This window comes from Centroberyx gerrardi, chromosome 10 (assembly GCF_048128805.1).
Source record: "Centroberyx gerrardi isolate f3 chromosome 10, fCenGer3.hap1.cur.20231027, whole genome shotgun sequence".
NCBI classification, from domain to species: Eukaryota; Metazoa; Chordata; class Actinopteri; order Beryciformes; family Berycidae; genus Centroberyx; species Centroberyx gerrardi.
This window is the reverse complement of record NC_136006.1, coordinates 8,403,531-8,421,822: the sequence shown is the minus strand read 5'-3', so window position 1 is coordinate 8,421,822 and position 18,292 is coordinate 8,403,531. Positions and strand designations below refer to the sequence as shown.

Sequence of the window (18,292 nt, the reverse complement as noted above, 5' to 3'; positions counted from 1 at the left end):
AAGTTGGGGAGCTGTTTGCATCTGGTTTCACTGCTGTCAAAGTCTTGAATTAAATCATGTTAAATGGAGCTCCAGGAAAAGGTCGTTGTGCCGATATTCACCGAAGTAGACAGGGACGTTTTTGTGCGAGAGATTTATCCAAAGGTAAGATAAAGCAGCTACCTGACGTTGGTCTTCCTTTGCAAGTTGTCAGTTCTTCAAATGCTAGCCCCTGCTAGCCGTTCTCGTATGGAGGATGCATGCCGAAGTGCATTAAAAAACCTGGCACTTTAAAATTGCCTTGCTTCTCCGCAAATGTACATATAAGCTATAAAACGACTTAAGACATTTTGTAAATCATTGGCGTCTGCTGGTAAATTCGGCATAGAAGTGATGTATAAAGCAGCACTTAATTTTCATAAAATCTAAAAAATTTTGAATTGATTATTGCTCGCTAGCGGCCTCTGCTGTGTAATTTGGTGGGAAAAGATTGTGGGAATAACAGGTGAACCAATTCTAAAATTTTAAATTTTATTGAAATAGAATAAATTGCTGCTTGCCGAATCGAATAATATCCTAATAATTCGTACAGTGTCTTAAGTTATGTCCTATTACATTACATTTGCCACGGAACAAGACCATATAAATTGCCAGATTTTTAAAATAGATTGGTGTGACGTTCTCGCCATTCGCCATACAAAAGAACAGGACGTTATCTGGGCTGCCCCCCAGCATTCTACCTGCTGCCACGAGGAAGCAGCAATTTATTCTATTTCAATAAAATTTTAAAGCGACGACCAGCTGTGTTGAGAGGCGTGAATCTTGGACCGTGCCTGGAGAAGTGGACCGTTGAATACCTTGGACAGAAAGGAGGTGACAAGGAAGTCAAGGTCCATGTATCTACTGTGCCGCAGATGGACTTCCTTCACAAAAACTTTGCGTACAGGTGAGTGAGTCTCTCTCTATCTCTCGCTCTCTCACACTCACACACACCCAAATAGGTACTCCTCTTCATCAGGTACCTCTCATTATTCATAGGACTCTGCCATTTAATGAATTTGTGAAAAGGGCATCTGAAGAAAAACACTCTGATTTCTTCCTGTGTGAGGTAAGTAAGACCCATCTTGAAATGATGTTATGTAGTTTATAGGCTACTGTATGCTATTTTTATTTGATGACACAAAACTCTGTACTGATCCAATGTGTTGTTTTGTATCAGGATGAGAGCTATTATCTGCGATCCCTGGGAGAGGACGTTCGAAAGGTATCTAGAAGACTCCATCTTACATACTAAACCTGCAGAGTATTATATGAGGTTGTGTGTAGTATTCTATGATCACGTCAAATATCTCAGTATACCATAGAAACGTTTGAGTGCATCTGCTATTAAATAGTACTTGCTGATGGCACATAATCTTTTTGTAACTTTAAGATCATGCTGCAACTCAAAATACAGGTTCAGCGTTTGCAAACAGTAAACTCATTTGTAGATTCATAAGATAAAGTGGGGAAAAAAAAAAAATGATAATGATATAAAAACAGAAGCACAGCCAGCAGTGAGTCAACAGGAGGCGCATGACACCCGTTCTGGATTGGGTGTTTAAATGTCAAAATGATTTATAACACAAGTACCTCCTCTCCCGCAGGAACCTGCTGATCTGAGTAAACAGTTTCCTGACCTGGCAGAGGATTTCCATATCCCACAGTTCTTTGAACCTGATCAGTTTTTCTCCAGTGTCTTCCGTATCAGCTCCTGTGGTCTGCAGCTGTGGACACACTATGATGTGAGTGTTGGCATGTTTGGTGAAATGGTGTTTGGAGTGGCAAGATGGCCCAGAAGATAGAAAGACCCCGAGTCCAAATAAAAACAGTTTTATTCCGGTTCCTGTCTGATGGAAAATGAAGCTTTTGAAATAACTGACCGTCTCTCCCTCTTCTACCTGGTCTGTGTGCTTATTTGTTCAGGTGATGGATAACCTGCTGGCTCAGGTGACTGGGAGGAAGCGCGTGGTTCTCTACAGCCCCCAGGATGCATTGCACCTCTACCTGTCAGGTAAGAAGCACCGGTATTTGGAAAAATGACAGTGGCTGTGTGTTTGAATGCTCATACTGATTTCTATGTACAGGGCAGTTTGAATATATTAGTTTAGAACATTTAGAAATGTAATACCAAGTGCAGATATTGAAATGATTTGTGTCATTTATTGGGATGAATGTGATGGTTTTTCTGTCTTTTTTTAATGGCGTACTATTTAGTAGATAATATGCAGTATGGAATTTGAAACATGACAAACACCTAACTAGAACTGCTGTTATTTTAGCAATATCACTATTGGGATACACAGATAAATGTATTTTAAGTGCAGTTTGGCCAAACTAATATTGCACATCTCCAGAATAACTGAAGGTATCACTGAAGGAAGTGTGTTCTCATGTTGAAATACATCAGGCAATTATTCTAGCTTGGTATAGTAGTACAATGTCCCTTTTTCGTGGTTTGTTGGACCATCAGGTGATAAATCTGAGGTCCTGGACATCGACTCCCCAGACTTGAAACAGTTTCCTGACTTTGTGAAGGCACAGAGATTTGAGTGTGTGCTGGAGCCTGGAGATTTGCTTTTCATCCCTGGTAAGGAAAACTGTCTGTATCATCCAACTCTATCAGCAAATCAACTAAACTCCTTATCATTCAGAAAGAAAAGGTCCGGAGTGCTCGGAAGTTCAAACAGGTGTGATGAAGGTGCTCTTTGGTAGGGAACACAAAAGTTCAAAAAAGAAGAAAGGTCCAAGGCACTCTTCTGGCAAAAAGTTTAAAAGCCTTTATTCAGATGGCTATTTCATGGTGAAATTCTTAAAAACATAGACAAAGCTTGTGCATGTTAAAATAGAACTGGGTTACAACCCACGCGTAGCGGCACAAATAGCCTTCTTCTTCTGAAGAAGGCTGTTCTATTTTAACATGCACAAGCTTTGTCTATGTTTTTAAGAATTTCACCATGAAATAGCCATCTGAATAAAGGCTTTTAAACTTTTTGCCAGAAGAGTGCCTTGGACCTTTCTTCTTTTTTAAACTCCTTATCATTATTATGACACTCATTTCTAAGCATGTTTTCACGTACTTCTCTCAAATCAAACTCCTGGGTCTCAGGAAATGATTGTCCATCAAGTGTTTTAACTTTAATATCAAAATAAAACACTTAAAAAATTAACTTGATTGCTATGCTGGTTCTTGAGGTAACCAGGGATTGACTGCCTGATAATTTCTTGCTCTCTGTTGTTTATTATTCTTATGTAGGTACATTACTATGTAGAAAACCTTTCCAATAGCAACTATGCTTTGGTAATTGTTGTATTAAAGCCATAATAGCATTCAGGATGTACTTTACTCTGAAGCCGATGGTACTTGGCCGCCTGTCATACCTGCTGCATCACAGTCATACCCAAAATCACAGTAAAGATCGCCATCAAGCATATTTTTGCTATATGTTCTTGATCATTACTAAGTTCAGTGTAAATATTTCCCACTGCCATCCTTTTTGAACCTCAGACTTGTGTTATTAATTCAGTAATTCTCCCTCCAGCTCTGTGGTTCCATAACACCCTCGCGCTGCAGTTTGGTGTGGGAGTTAATGTGTTCTGGCGCCATCTACCTGCAGAAAGCTATGATAAAAAAGACCCCTACGGTAATAAAGACCCCTTGGCTGCAACTCGGGCCCTTCAGGCGCTGGAGAGGGCACTACACACTCTGGATGAGCTCCCACAGGACTATCGGGACTTCTATGGCCGCCGTATGATTCAGCGCATCCAAAAGCGGACGTACTCCGTCAATCTGTCAGGCACAACTGCACAGGAAGACTCTGAAAGTACATTACCCAGCAGTCCATTCACCAAACCTGGATGAGTCTCTGTCTACAGAGAAATGTGGAGTAACCAATGAAGCCTCTGTGATGCTTCTACATGATGCTGTTCCTATGCTGTGCATAATACATGTAACTTAAGATTTTTGAAAAGAGAGAGTTTTCTGTAGAGAAATATAGATCCAAAGAATCCTCAGGCACACTCTCTTAGAGAATTAAAAAGCCTTTATTTTGGCAAATGCACAGCAAAAAGATTAAAATATCATCAATCCTTTTGCTATGCATTAGCCAAAACCATAAAGGCTTTTTAATTTCTTAATGAAAGCCTGCCTCTTTGGATCTTTATTTCTCTACCCTGCTTCCAAAACAGCTTCTCTCCCCTCTACACAGTGTTCAAGCCAAAGCAGCACTCCTTCTTTGTGATCATTGTAGAGTTTTCTTTTTCATAACTGGCTTACTTTTCCTTTTGTGGAAAAATATTTGTTGACCTTATGGACTTCCAAATACTTATTTGGAGGAGATATTCAGGCTATGTAACTGTTCTACTTTTGCTCAAATATTTCCCCAGGAGCGACTGGAAGGAACATAAACAGTTTACTGCAAAACGGCTTATGGCCACACAAATTCATAAGAACTCTAGGATTGAAACACACATCTGCCACTCACACTCAGCGTGGTTTGACATTTTATTGCACAAAGATTACAGTTCTTTTAAGTTTCCTTACAAACATTTTAAAGCTTTGTAAACAGTGAAGCAGCATCTCCCCGGTGTGCACAGCGTCTCCTATCAACGCCCCTTTGAGTCCTCGTCGTCACATTTCCTCCGTAAGTCTCAGCAACTAAGTGTGTGTGCACAAGAGCCAACCAGTGACTTACTATATGAAACAGAAATAAGCTTAGAGGTACTATCTTATCAGAAGGGAGGTTACACACTACGGGTCAAGCTGATCTGTTTGTAAGCATCAACCGTTCAACCTGTACATTCAAAACGACCTCTGACCTGTATCAGGCTACTATGTTAATAAAGGAACAGATATTTGAAAGCTGGTGACTTGCAAGTGCATTTTTGATTGTGATGACGATTATCATTAGATTGTGTTGGGACTGTTACTTATAAACCCTTTTGTAGACAACGGCTAACAAAAAAGTAGAGAATCGTGGATTGGCATACACACCCAAACACAATTGATTTTTTTTTTTTTTATTATTTTGGCTTTGGATGCAAATGAGAACAGGAAAGGAGAAATAACACACACAAATTTGCCCTCTCATCCACAACACGCACACCGGTCTGAGACATGTCCTGACAGGCAAATAACAGTCATAATTCTTGGGGTCATGGGCATTAAACAGCGTGTTGGTTCCGTTTACTGTGTTGTGTTCAGGTACTCTTGTCTTCGGTTGACAGACTGAACTGGGCAAGGAAGCATTTCTTCTGTACTCCAAGCGTGTGCAAGGCAAATAAATATCTTGAATCTTGGTGAGAGGCAGCAGGAGGTTCTGGAAGAAAAGGGCAGTGCAATATTTGTCTCTCGCTACACTGGAGAACCGAATAGTCATGTCGCCCCAAAGGAGGAGGAGGATGGATTCCTCTCGACGCCGTCCTGTCCCAACACACTCCACGTGGCCCTACTGCTAACTTGTGTTATCGCAATGGATCAAATAATGTCTCAAGTCGTGAGGCACACAAACATCCGCTTTCCCACTTACATGTACTACCTGAGGGATTTCTGGGTGTGTATGTAACGCTATGAAGAATTCTCATCGGACAAAAACAAAACAGACAAAAAGAAATGGCACGTTGCGTGTTTGTGATCTGTGTTTCTGTGGTTATAACTATTTTTTTTCCTTTTTCTTAATGTTGCTAATAGGCAGACAAAAAGAGAGTAACCCAAAAATGCAGGGTTACTCTTTTTTTTCCAAGTGATCAGCCAGTGCTGGACAGAGAGAAGGTGGAGTTAATCAGCAAATTCGATGCTACGGAGTCTGTGCAGTGCCGCGATTAGTCTTCATCTTCTCCAGTCTTTTGGATAGGTGGCTGTTGTTTGACTCGAGTTCGTCTATCTTGTCCAGTGCTGACCGCAACTGTTATTTCACACAGGGAGAGATAAAAGACATTGAAACAGAGCCTCTTAAACAAGCCGGTGTTCTGAATTCCTGATGTTTGTAATGTAAGAAAGAAAAAAAAACACATCGTACCTCTCTCTGTAGCTTGCGTTTCTCTGCCTTTAGCTCGTCCTCCACTTTCTCTGCGTTCTCTGATGCAGACTTGTAGCGTGTCACCTGACCCTCGAGTCTGGTCACCTGGAAGACAAAAAAAAAGTCATCTGAATTGAGAATACTGTCGTGTTTCCAAATACGCTATGGATTCATATGGCCTTCTCTGCTTACGTTTTGTTCCAAAGCGGTGACTTCTTGCTCCGCCTTCACAAGTTTGAACTTCATGTCACTTATGTGCCTGTTGGCATCTCCTGCAAAGATTTAGGAAAAACATTCTTGAGTATGAGATACACAAATGTAAAAGTAGAACATATAGAATATCGCAGTGAATGGACTGCTAGTTTTCATGTATATAAATAAATACACAACTTACTCTGCAGTTCTAGTATGTTGGGATCTGTGCCGTTCTCCAGAATTTCACCATCTGGGCTTGAAGCGCTCTCTGTGCCATTTCTCTGTGTCTTCTGTTCCAGTTGGGCTTTTAGTTTCTTCACCTGTTAATGGAAGCATCCGGGACACATAAGACATCAACTGATAAACAACACAACCACAACTTCCAATGCGCGGCTCAATCCTCCATATAAAAATCCACAAAGAATATATGACAACTCATCACTTACAAGGGCCTAGATGAGGAATTGTTCTTGTCATGTTTTTTATGTGTGTATGATGTTGGTCTCCCTACCCACGCAGCCTGAGACATTTTTGTAGGCCAATGAAATCATGTAACATCATTGTCCTGATTGGGAATACCGTAATGCTACATTTAAATGGCTCTACTATAGGAATTCAGGTTTTTGTCCCCCACAATGAAATCGGGGGAGTGACTATGGATCGGCCCAAGTCCGTCTGTCTGTCACACACAATATCTCGGACACCACTGATTGGATTTTGACAAAACTTCGGAGAACGATGCATGCCATTGCGTCATTCCAGTATTTTCAAAATTACACTAATTGGCCTTAGGGGGGCGCTACAATGTTTCTTTACTTGTTACTGATTGGCCCAAGGGGAGGCTACATGCATGATCAAAGATGTTCAATGTAGACTTTGTTAAATTTGATTTTTGTTTCAGTGGTTAAATTTAAAGTTATTGCAGACTATTGCAAAACTAACAACAGTCAACACATCACAACTGGACTTGGTCTTGATTGGCTCTCCTCACTAAACAATTATAAAACTTCTTCTAATAAGGCAAGTTTGCAGCATTTGAACTGAGCTGCACACTGAAGAAAAGCATCCAGACTAAAAGAAAAAGAAAAAAAGTCAAACTGCAGTGTCCTCTGTGCTTTGTTCATACTGTACATACTGCATCTCCTGCTATATATAGCCACTGGCACATTTGTCTGTCTTTTGCATCTGATTTTAAATTTAATTTCTACTGATGTAAGACAGTTTAGCTGGGGGAAAACATTGTCAACTGCCATATTACTGTTTGAGATAATGGATGCATCACTGACCCACCTGTTCTATCATTTTTTCGCGCTCATCCACCAGTTTCCTCAGGCGGATCTCTGCAAGATAAACCAGAGGTGTTTGAAAAACCAACAATTCATGTATCTGCAAAGCTCATAACAGTCTTATTTGACATTCCAGTCTTGGTAATATCATATCACGAATGCAGCTGGTATCATGCACCACAATGCCTTAATACTCCTTTACCAACAACAGTCATAATTGCTACAGTCCATCTTAAAAAAAGTTGTTAACATACCAGGGGTGGGAGGAGCCAGGGAGATGGAGGGAGGGGGGCTGGGTCGGGGTGGGAGGCGTTTTAATCACTTGATGCATGCAACAGAGCAGGCATCCGTGGGGAAGTGATGGAGCGTGGTGTGAGGGGAAAGTTAGCATGCAGAAACTGTGGAGAGGAAGTCAATGCAAGGGCACACAGACACCAGGGCTTCATCCACACCACATCATGACACAATATGGAGATATGAACCTCTACGTGTCAATGTGCTGAGCTGAACAGACTGTAAACCATTAATGGAGTTTGATTTTGATCAGAAATTTGTTGCAACATTTCTTGCCAAGAGCTGAAACTTTTTTTTTTTAATTATGGGCATGTCATACAAGTAATTTCATTGCAAAAATGCATTTAGATCAACATTTCAAATGGGTAATGGCAAGGTATTTATGGTCGTTTAACTGTAGTTGCATCACAACCATCCTTCCCATTAAGTGCAACAAAATGCAGTTTCAACATCAGACAATATTTTGCGTGTGTCAGAGTTTATAGCTCCTGTAGATTAAATTGGCTTTGTTTAAATAAAACAACAGTCCTACTAGTAATTGCAAACAGGAAAGGTTTTTCAAAGATTGTTCATTTTAACCATGAGCATAACATATCAGCTAGAACATGTAACAGCCATTTCACTATAAAGATTCACAATCAGTTACTTTCAATTAACAGTTTTGCCTCGATTGAAAACATAAATCATATGGTCATATAAATGAGTTCCTGGAGGGATTATTTCTTAACCAGTTTAGTATAAGAAAACAGTTTTGTGATGCTCTTGCAGAGCGACAAAGACAATGTTAACAAATACTCATGAAACATTACAAGCAGCATGAAAAATGTGCATCAATATCAAAATAAATATGTTGTCCGATACATCAAGTGCAGTTTTATCTCCATGGCGTGTCATCAAGTCTAATAGTGAAATCTAGTTCTATCTAGCAGTTTACACATTACCATCTCTCAACAAATTTTTCTACTCATTTGACCTAAATGAAAGTTGGTATTTGGACTGTGTGTTTAATTAAAACAATATACACCTGTGACTTTGGGCTGTATAAAAGTGATGAAATACTTTGCACTTGAATATGTTTTTTTCTTACAAAAGTGTAAACAGCTAAAGCAAAAGAACACATCAGGGCAGATCAAACCTTGAAAGCTATAAACTAAGACATCTTACACTCTTCTTTGCCCTTACTTTTGCCTTTCTTGCCGTTCTTTTTAGAATCTTTCCCCGATAGTGGTGGCTCTACGTTGCTGCCCACTTGGTCCTCAGGATTTTGAGTGACCAATTTTTCACCCTGCAACTCTTGCTTAATGGCATCTTCTCCTTCCTCCACCCGTAAAGACAATTCCCGGTTTACTTCCTCAACACTGTTGCTCTCTACAACACCCAGCTCTCCCACATTCCCAACTTCTCCTCCCTCTAAAATGTGCTTTGGTTCATCTACAACACCTATTTCTTTCTCCGCTGTGTTTTGCTGTTCCTCACACTCATCTCCCCCCTTTTCAGATGTGGATTCCTCTTTATCCCTTGTTGGGGCGTCCTGAGACTCACTACCCAACTCCTCATCTTGTGTGTTTACCTTGCTACCCTCATCAACTCTACACTTCTCTTCATTGCTCTCCACCGGCTCCTCTTGTGTTTGCAGCTGTGGCTCTGTGTCTTCATTTGCCTCGATATCACATTGGGACGGCACTGAATTACCATTGTCGTCTTCCTCTGACATGCTTTCCACTCCCTTCTCAACTTCTTCCTGTGGCGTTTTTAAAGCGACATTTACGGCTACAGCCGCCTCCATATCTACGTCATCAAAGTCAAACGACTGCCCTTCCTCATCTTCATCGTCCTCTTCATCGCTGTCCTGCTGGGGGGGTTGAGATGAATTCTTATCCTCTGGCTCATCTTTGTTGGATTCGTGCTGCTGCTTTTCCATCAGACAAGGAGATGTCGCACTTTCCTGCTCGTCTTGACTGTTTTGATGTTCAGGATCTTCTGCAATAGCCGGTTCTCCATCGCCGTCGTCCTGCTCGACAAAGGAACCAATCTCAACAACTTCTTTTGCAGAGTCTGTTGTCTGCAAAATTGTGATGGTATCGCTCTCTTCTGTTTCTAAGGAAACTTCATCATTTGATTCATCATTTTGAATGAGTGGTGAGTTCAAATCTTGGCTTTCTACTGGACAGCTAGATACATCATCAAAATGTTCAGCTTGGATTACAGTCTCTGAAACGCTCTTTTCAGCAACAAATGCATCACAGTAGTTCACTGATGATTCATTGTCACTTTTGTCTCCATCTGTTGAAAATGGCACTGAGGAGTTGTCAGGTTGCAGTGAATCTTCAGGTTCCCTCAATTCTCCATTCAGCTCCTCCTTTCCTGCCTCTTCTAGTCTTGGCTCGGAATGATCATGATCATCATGATCGGCAGCAGCGACAATGCAAGAAGAGGATTTCTGTTCCACCTCTACTACTGGCTCCTCCTCATCCTTGACCGTCTCCGTTTCCTCCAAAGGTCCTCCGACAGAAACCGTGATGGCATCGTCGCTGCCTGAGTTCACGGTTGTGGATTGATTGGACTCCACTGGCACTTCTGAGCCAGGTGAGCTCTCAAGACAATCAAAGAAGATATCAGTGTTTGATGAGGCCTCCGACTTGTTTTCCTTCCTCTCAGAGTTGTTTGTGGATTCAGATTTGTCCGTGGCTGCATCAGCATTGCTTGGATCTTGTGATTCAGCCTCAGTGGTTGCCATAGTGCTTGCGGTTTCAAAGCTGTTTTCAGCGTTATTAGTTGTGCATTCTAATTCAACCTCATTAACAGACCCGGCTTCATCCGTTGCGCTATCAATAATTTCTGATTCAACCTGAACAACACCAGTCTTAGTTGGGACGTCTGTTCCATCTTTAGAGTTATCTACATTTGAAGTACATTCTCCATCATGGTCATCGGTGCTCTCAGTACTTTTGGAGTTGTCGATAAGATTAGTCGTACTGAGGTTGGACTCTGTATTGGGAGTCACTACAGATTCAACTGCTTCTACTTCCTCGGTGTGCAAAATATGTTGCTTGTCCTGCTCATCCTTAACTTGATCCATCCTTGATTCCTTCAGGGTTTCAACGGGAGAATCGGCAATTGCAGGTTCTGTTGCAGGACCATTATCTCTTGTAGCCGACTCTAAATCTTTCTCCGTTTCTAAATCTTTCTCTGTTTTGCCATTTTCCTTCTCCGTTATACCTTTTTCCTTTGCGTCGTTTTTCTGCTTTTCATCCTCCCGACTCCCTCCCTTCTTCTTCTTGCCTTTCCTCTTCTTTTTCTTCTTCTTGCCTGTAGCAGCAGCACCCTGAGGCTGAGATTTGCTGGAGATTTCCTCTAACTCCTCGTTCTCTGCCTCTTCTGCATTCTCCGGCTCATGTTGAGGTTCTGTGTTTGATGTGGCTGGGGTTGAATCGTCAGGTAAGCTGACTTTCATAATATTCTCTACGACTTCTTCCTGTGAACATGAGTCTGTGCTGCCTCTAGCTGATTGACTTCCCTCAACTTCCTCCGGTGCGTTTACTTGCTCTTCAGAGAGATCGTTACATGCCTCTCTAACGTCTTCACTACACTCGATGAGTAAGGTTTCTGAATCCCCAATACTAACTTTTTCAGCTCCTATCTCTACTTTACTTGTCTCTCCTACATCTCTCAACTCAACCTCTTCTGCCCCTGTATCTTTTTCCTCAGGACTTGTTACAATCTCTTGAAACTCAGAGTTGCAAATTGTTGTATTTTTGGCATCTGTGATTGGAAAGTAATTATTATTGGCAATATCATTGCTGAGGCCACTTTCTCCAACACTGCTCTCCACTGTGTGCAGGTATGCCTGTTGTTCTTCCCTAGATGTTTCCAGTGTGGAAGCACTAGCGAGATTACAGGGTGTAGCAGAGCTCAAGTCTTTCTCTTTAGCTTCCTCGAGCCTTTCTTGATGCTGATCTGGATCCACCTCTTCCTCTCCACTACTTCTCAATTGAGTCTCTTGTGCGCTGCCTGAGAGATCATGAAAAGCAGACGGTGATAAAAGGCCGAAAAATGATGACTTGATACATGATTTTCAAAAGTGTAATCTTTTTAACCTTGACCAAAAAGCGCAACAGCAGAAGTCAAGAAGAGGCAGGACACTCTAGACTGATTCAGCAGCAAGAAAGAGAAGGAAAAAGACGAGGAGGATGGCCAAGAAAAGCCAAAAAACAAGAAGAAGAAAAGGAGGACGAAGAGAAGAGCACCGAAATGAAATCCTTGATCCCCGATGCATCAGAAAGATAGAGGAGAGGCCGATCCTTTGACAAAATCTAAAACTCTTAGTCTTGAAATCACTGCAGTGGTGTTGTACGGTGTTTGAGAATCAGTGTGTGTGTCATTTAGGTTACTGATCGTCAATAAGCAAAGAGGTAAAGCACTACAATGCTGATGCCAGTTTTAGAGGGAAATATGTATATGGAATAGTTCAATTAAAATCTCATCACTAGTCTATACAGCTACTACTATCTGAATTTACTACACCAAATCAAACAAGCCAAATTATGCTACAAATAAATCTCTTTCCAGACCCCAAAACCTGCACAGACCTGTCATTCAACCCTGTCAATATAACACTAGATACCTGTCAGCATTTTCACACTAAGAAAACCTTAATGTACACACAATGTGCGCTTGGGTTTGGAAATGAAATGTAGGAGATGAGTTGAAATAATGAAAATGGTGCAAGAGAAAATAATGACAGAAAAAAAGTTAGTAATGAAGACACAGTTTTGAAGGCAAGAAATGGCTTTTTCAGTGAAATGTAAGATTGAGCGCAAGATGTGCAACGTGCAGGCTTAAGGTCAGTGCAAATCACAGCAGGTCTAAACACTGTAGGAGCATAACACTACTGAACAGTATTAGGACGGAAGAGTTCATTCCAAAAGGAGATATCCAGCATATGAAACAACTGACACTACTCAATATTATTTGTTATTCCTTATTTTGAGCCCTTTATTTACTAAATAGTGACATTTTAGAGCATTCAATCATCTGTATTTTTTTAATAATTGAGCAAAGAGGTAACCCTTTTGTTTTTCAGAATGGACACTGTATATAGCATTTTGGAATGAACCCCTTAGGCTAGTTTTGTGCTGAGCTATGCATGAAGAAAGCATGCATTGATCAATTTTTCCACAATGTGTTTTACCGAGCATGCTGTTCCCTTCCGTCGGGGAAGTCTGTGAATCCTGAGCCAGGCGGGTGGCAGGCTCTCCACTGGACGACCCCTCAGTTTCTGCCTCAACCACGTCCCCGTTGATGTTCAGATCGGGTCCCAACACTATTCCATGTTTCTAGAGAAAACAAGAAAGCAAACATTAGCTCTGTCGTACACCTTGAAACTGAGTCCAGAATTAAAGCTGCACTATTTGGTTTTGGTAATAAAAGAAAATCATCACATATCCAAAAAAAATGCCTTTCGAAAACAATGTGAGGCAAAAAAGGTAAAACTGGAAGATCTTTGTATTATAAGCATAGTGGGAGGATAGGACCAAATAATTACTTATCAATTACTTTCTAGCTTCAAACTATGTTCCAGGATCAAGTTTTCCTCTTTGAAAACTTTATTCAGCACTACAGCTATATCATAAGCTTTTTTTTGGACATTTTAAAGGTTCAAATTTACTTCCTAAAACTACACACAGCAGCTTGAATGTACAGTCCTAAAAGGAATGCAGCAGCGAGTATAAGACCATAATTGAAAGAGAGAAATAATGACTTCACACTGACTCAGTACCTTCAGAATATCTTTCAGCTTGACCACCTCGTCTCTGAGCTCATCTCGCTCAATTCGGATTGCATCTGTATATTCTTTCTGTCGCTCTAAGGCCTGAGCAAAACCCCCGAGTGGCAGAGATGAAGTGCAGAAAAGGAGGAGAATTTGCGTAAAAGAAGTGATAAGAAAGTAAAAGAAAGCATACAGTTTCAAGCAAAGGAGATAATGTTTGCCAGGTCAAAAGTAAATGGGAGACATGTGGAAGTCAATAAATTGCAGAACCGTTGGGTCAGGGTTCATAGGTCATACCCCAATTTTTTTATCTTTCCACTCCACCGTCTCCTGCAGGTCTGCTATTTCCCTAGCAAAACCGTCCTGCTTCATACGCAGCTGACGGATCTCCTAAACAGCAGGAAAGGGGGGGAAAAAAGTTGGAAAAGAAGAGTGAGAAAGCAGAGAAATAAAAACAGTGCAAGCATAAAGGTGAAGAGACAGGAAAGTTGTGAAATCTGCACCCCTACATGCAGCGTTGTTGCAGAAAAAAAAGAAGTGAAAGGCAGCTGGTTGTTGATTTTTGTAACACCTTAATTTATCCGGGGGAGGTTTGCTGAGCATGCATGCTCTTTTTCTGCACTCTGCTTCACACTCATACAGTCACACACACATTCACACCTGGGAACAGATGGGACTCCTGTACTCACATTTAGCAGCTCTTCGCTTTGTTTTAGCGTCTCTTTCATTTCACTGAACTGGAACTGCAGCACGCTGTGGGCATGTTTCTCTCGCTCGAAGTCCTGTGAGGAACAAGAGAAGGCTTGACAACGAAGAACCGGGCTTCTTTTGGAGAACAAACGAAGAGTTCATTTCCTAAACACTGATCATTTTGTCAACTAAGGACATGAGTTACCCCACTTTAAACAGTTTGCTTTCATTTTGTGCTGTCAATCAAATACACACACAGACACACACACCAGCCCACCCAAAACAGTGTGGGAAAACTTTTTAATGTTGCTTTTTAAAGTTTTGAGTTATCCTAAGAGTTTGTAGTGGCTTGATTTTGTTCTGATCGAAGCAACTTGATGAATGATGAATGACTGAAGAGTACTTGACTCTACTTTGGTGTCATTACGGTGTCACCGTCACAACACTCACTGCATGGACCAGATCCCAACAACTGTTGTTAGAAATCCAGCTATTTAACAACCAATTCACACCACTTGAGCTTGCAGTGGAATAAGTTTAGTGCAACAAAAGATCAAACAAAATTGATCCCTTCTTCTCTCATGTCCTCTGTCAGAAAAGTCTAGTTTGCCAGGCTAATCCATTGAAGTTAGGTTTCCTATTCCTACAATGAACAATCTTTTCTATCCAATCCCTTTCTTCATTAACCTTTTATTTTAGGTAAAACTATCCAGTGTCATATGACTTGATCCATATCCTCGGTTTCAAAGACTCTCCATCACTCTGCCTGCTGTACCTTGAGTTTCTCCTCGTATTCGCGGCGCGACTCGGACAGCAGCTCCTCCAGCTCCATGAGCGAGTCCTTCAGCGTGTCCACCTGGTACATCAGGTTGTTCTTCTCGTTGTCCAGCTGGGCGTTGGACACCATGGCCTTGCGGTACTTCTCCTCCACCTCCACTAATGCGTCCTAATAAGGAGTCATGGAAGAGAGAGCACATGTATGAGCACAGGTGGGTGCTGCCTTGGACATAACACACTGATAAAAAAAAATAACTCCCAGGTATGCTTACCTCTGTTACATAATACCTGCAAATGATATGCTTGGAGTGCCAGATGGATATAGCTTGCCATATAGGACAATGCAATCAATTGACAGTCACAGGGAAGTATTTTGGAAGTCAAATTAGTATACTTTCATCATACATCTGGCCAAATGGAAAAATACTATTTCGCCCCCGGCTTGCAAGTGTAATAAAAATTTCACACACACATCACATGGAAGAATGACAGTAACATGCGGGTTAGAGAAGTGAGCTTGTAACTTTGCTGGTTAGATTGCCAGTTTTCAAGCTTGCACACCAGTTTGGAAAATGTGCACAAGGGAAGTGAATGAGCAACAGTCTGCACTTCTTCAACAGCAGCACCAACACTAGTGCGCCCGTGAGCAAGGCACTTAACCCCCAAACTGTCCAGAGACCAATAACAGAAGACTGCAGATGTGTTAGGTGTGTCAGTGTGTGTGACTGTATGAGTGTGTTGCTAGAAAACATAGTGTGCTCAGTCCGCCTATCAGAAGTAAATACAGGCAAATTAAGGGAGTTTAAAACAAATGTTTGCAGGTCTACATTCCAGTTCTGAGTTTAGTAAGAAACTGCAGGACTGCTTCAGTATGAAAGTGATGAATTAAGCTATTCATCAATTTAAGGAAAGCATTCAGTTATTTATTGATTGATTTGTGGCGGAAGAGGTCTCTCCTTTGACTTTTCTACCAATGTACAGGATCTCATGTAACTATTCCTTGTGCTATTTGGGTGAACTGACTTAATGATTTGGTTAACAGTGTACATATTCTTTACCTAAAAGTAGAGAAGCCCCAAACAACCAGTGCAAGTTAGGGACAGCAAACCCATTGGTTAATGACAGTGAGTCTGGAGTTGCACGTTTTTTTTTTAGAGGGGCTCAGACTTGTACCTTGACTTCTTTGAGGTTCTGCATGTACTTGGATTCCACATCTTGAATCTGATCCTTCAGTTCATGAATCTCCTGGGGTAAAGAGTGCGGGAGGGGCGAGTGGAGAGGAGAGGAGAGGCGTGGCGTGGCGTGACGGCGTGGAGAAAGGTGAAGCGGAGAGTTGGGTGACAGAGCAATGAGAACAGAGAACAGTAACAGAGACGTTTTCGCAGAGAGGATGGAAATGACATGGAAACACAGAGCTTGACTGGAGGAAATGGAGATTCCCAGTCAGGTCAACAGGTTGTTTGACTGGTACACCTGAGACAGCTGTCATAGAAGGCTTGATAATGTTGGAAATTAAAGGAAACATTTCCAACACGCTTGGACAAGCATCCTAGGGTGGACTGAACATCAGATTGTCGTCAATGTTGTAATTTACTTATGTGTTAAGGTGTATTTTCCCTTTAAAGCATGCATTAGATGTGTGAGACTCAAATCAAAATCATCATCTGGCTAAATATCCGCTGTGTTGAACAGTCTACTGTCTGAGTCTCTGTCCACACGTGAATCAATGCTTATTTCCATGACAATATCATCAAAATCCTCCGACAGCCATCTCTGTGTACCAAATAAAGATAAAACCTTGATCCTTCAGGAAGTGTCCATTCTCTCCATTCAAATTCTGTGCATGGAACCATTTAGTCGTCTCCATCTGTGCAGATTTACCTTGATTTCTCGTATGGAGGCCTCGGTGTCTACGGTTATAGCCGTCTCACCGCTTCCTCTCCGGGAGGAAGACCCGCCTAAGGAGGTGAGGGTCGCTGCTGTTAAGGCAGAAGCTGCTCGAGATCCCTGAGGGAGAGAAGAATGACAGCAAAAATGATTATAACTATATAGTGCTTACAAAATGTTACAAAATGCTGTAAAATAACAAAATAAACATATTAACAGACAATCATCTATAATATATTCAACACATATCAGAGGGTAACTATGTAACACAACACTAAACACCTAAAATACAGAAAATAATTTAAATGGCAAATGGTAGAAAATGGTATCCAAGTACAAAACAACCACACCATTAATAGACCCCATGAAGTAAAAATATATATTTTTTTAGTTGTTAAGCAAAGCACACTCCAACTCTTCACAAAACTCCCACCCAATATTTTTTTATTTTTTTTTTTATTAATCAGAGCCATGTGTCATGAACTAAACTCTGATTTCCACTTCATAGCACATTGAATGACAACATTACATTTGGTGATGTGATCCACTCACCTTCTCAAGATAATCTTTGTCCTCCACCTGTTGGGAACAAAAGAAAATACTGTCAGAACAAACCAAACCTAAACTCCAAAGGCCGATGTAAAGGCCACAGGGCCAAGACACACCGAGGAAGGAGGGAGAAAGTCAGTCCCAAAATCCTCATCATCGACGAGAATATTTACAAAGAAGCCTCCATCTAATAAAAAACACTCCTGACCAACAGATGGAGCAATGACTCCATGCTTGAAATCTGCCTTCTAATCATAAACCAGGAAAAGAAACAAGCTGATTTCAATATAGGCAACACCATGCAAATCATTAGTACACAACTGACATCAATACTCCTTCAGAAATTAAAGTTAGTATCAACACTACTTCATTATTATATTCACACATAGTTGATGACAGGTGAACCTAACATTAGCCCCACACTATAGTCCATTCAACAGCATGTTTTGTCACCAAACAGCAGTTCATAGTTCATGTTTGCTCAGCACCTGACACAGAAAAACACACGCTTCATGTCAGTCTCCATGCTCAGTCAACACACAAATCAATCAGACTCTGTGCAGCACAATCATCCCTCCTCTTTGGGTTAAGTGCACAAAGGGGAGGAAAGACGGCCTCCAAACCGACTCACATCAGGAAAGTCGGGGATCGTAACGTCGTCCAGGTCCCTGGGGAGGCCGCTGCTGCTGGCCGCGCTCCTCAGGAAACTGGCAACAGAGCTGCAGTTGTCCTACAGCAGCCACCAGGGGGCGGAGCACAACAACAAACCAGTCTGTCAACACCACTGCTAGTCTGTCACCACTTGCATT

At 41.4% G+C, this 18,292-nt stretch overlaps 2 protein-coding genes across 4 annotated transcripts in view; one reads left to right on the top strand and one right to left on the bottom strand.

The window, feature by feature from the left end:
* Positions 1-41: 41 nt before the first annotated feature.
* On the top strand, positions 42-4,276 carry tyw5 (tRNA-yW synthesizing protein 5). Its single transcript, XM_071918298.2, has 8 exons — positions 42-144; positions 771-925; positions 1,018-1,087; positions 1,199-1,243; positions 1,626-1,763; positions 1,945-2,032; positions 2,492-2,608; positions 3,561-4,276. The coding sequence occupies exons 1-8, from the start codon at positions 64-66 to the stop codon at positions 3,878-3,880; spliced, it is 1,014 nt and encodes a 337-aa protein (XP_071774399.2). The 5' UTR covers positions 42-63; the 3' UTR covers positions 3,881-4,276.
* Positions 4,277-4,509: 233 nt separating this feature from the next.
* lrrfip1a (leucine rich repeat (in FLII) interacting protein 1a) overlaps positions 4,510-18,292 on the bottom strand; it is a 50,988-nt gene continuing 37,205 nt past the window's right edge. The window contains exons 4-14 of one of the 3 annotated variants that reach the window (XM_078286072.1): positions 17,487-17,513; positions 16,929-17,054; positions 16,221-16,292; positions 15,046-15,216; positions 14,270-14,362; positions 13,002-13,146; positions 7,521-7,570; positions 6,430-6,550; positions 6,228-6,307; positions 6,036-6,140; positions 4,510-5,921 (exon numbers count right to left, since the gene is read on the bottom strand). In XM_078286072.1, coding sequence (XP_078142198.1) covers positions 5,814-5,921; positions 6,036-6,140; positions 6,228-6,307; positions 6,430-6,550; positions 7,521-7,570; positions 13,002-13,146; positions 14,270-14,362; positions 15,046-15,216; positions 16,221-16,292; positions 16,929-17,054; positions 17,487-17,513 — 1,098 coding nt within the window. In that variant the 3' untranslated portion in view covers positions 4,510-5,813. Of the gene's footprint in view, positions 5,922-6,035; positions 6,141-6,227; positions 6,308-6,429; positions 6,551-7,517; positions 7,571-7,770; positions 11,822-13,001; positions 13,147-14,269; positions 14,363-15,045; positions 15,217-16,220; positions 16,293-16,928; positions 17,055-17,486; positions 17,514-18,292 lie in introns of those variants that run through there. The other 2 variants (XR_013505133.1, XR_013505134.1) reach the window with 2 other exon arrangements.

What these genes read in the sequence shown, in the direction of transcription:
- tyw5 (XM_071918298.2), top strand. Translation starts at nt 64, where the DNA reads ATGGAGCTCCAGGAAAAGGTCGTTGTGCCGATATTCACCGAAGTAGAC. An exon ending in ATTGCACCTCTACCTGTCAG is followed by an intron (nt 2,033 to 2,491) that starts GTAAGAAGCACC and finishes TTGGACCATCAG; the next exon opens with GTGATAAATCTGAGGTCCTG. An exon ending in AGATTTGCTTTTCATCCCTG is followed by an intron (nt 2,609 to 3,560) that starts GTAAGGAAAACT and finishes TTCTCCCTCCAG; the next exon opens with CTCTGTGGTTCCATAACACC.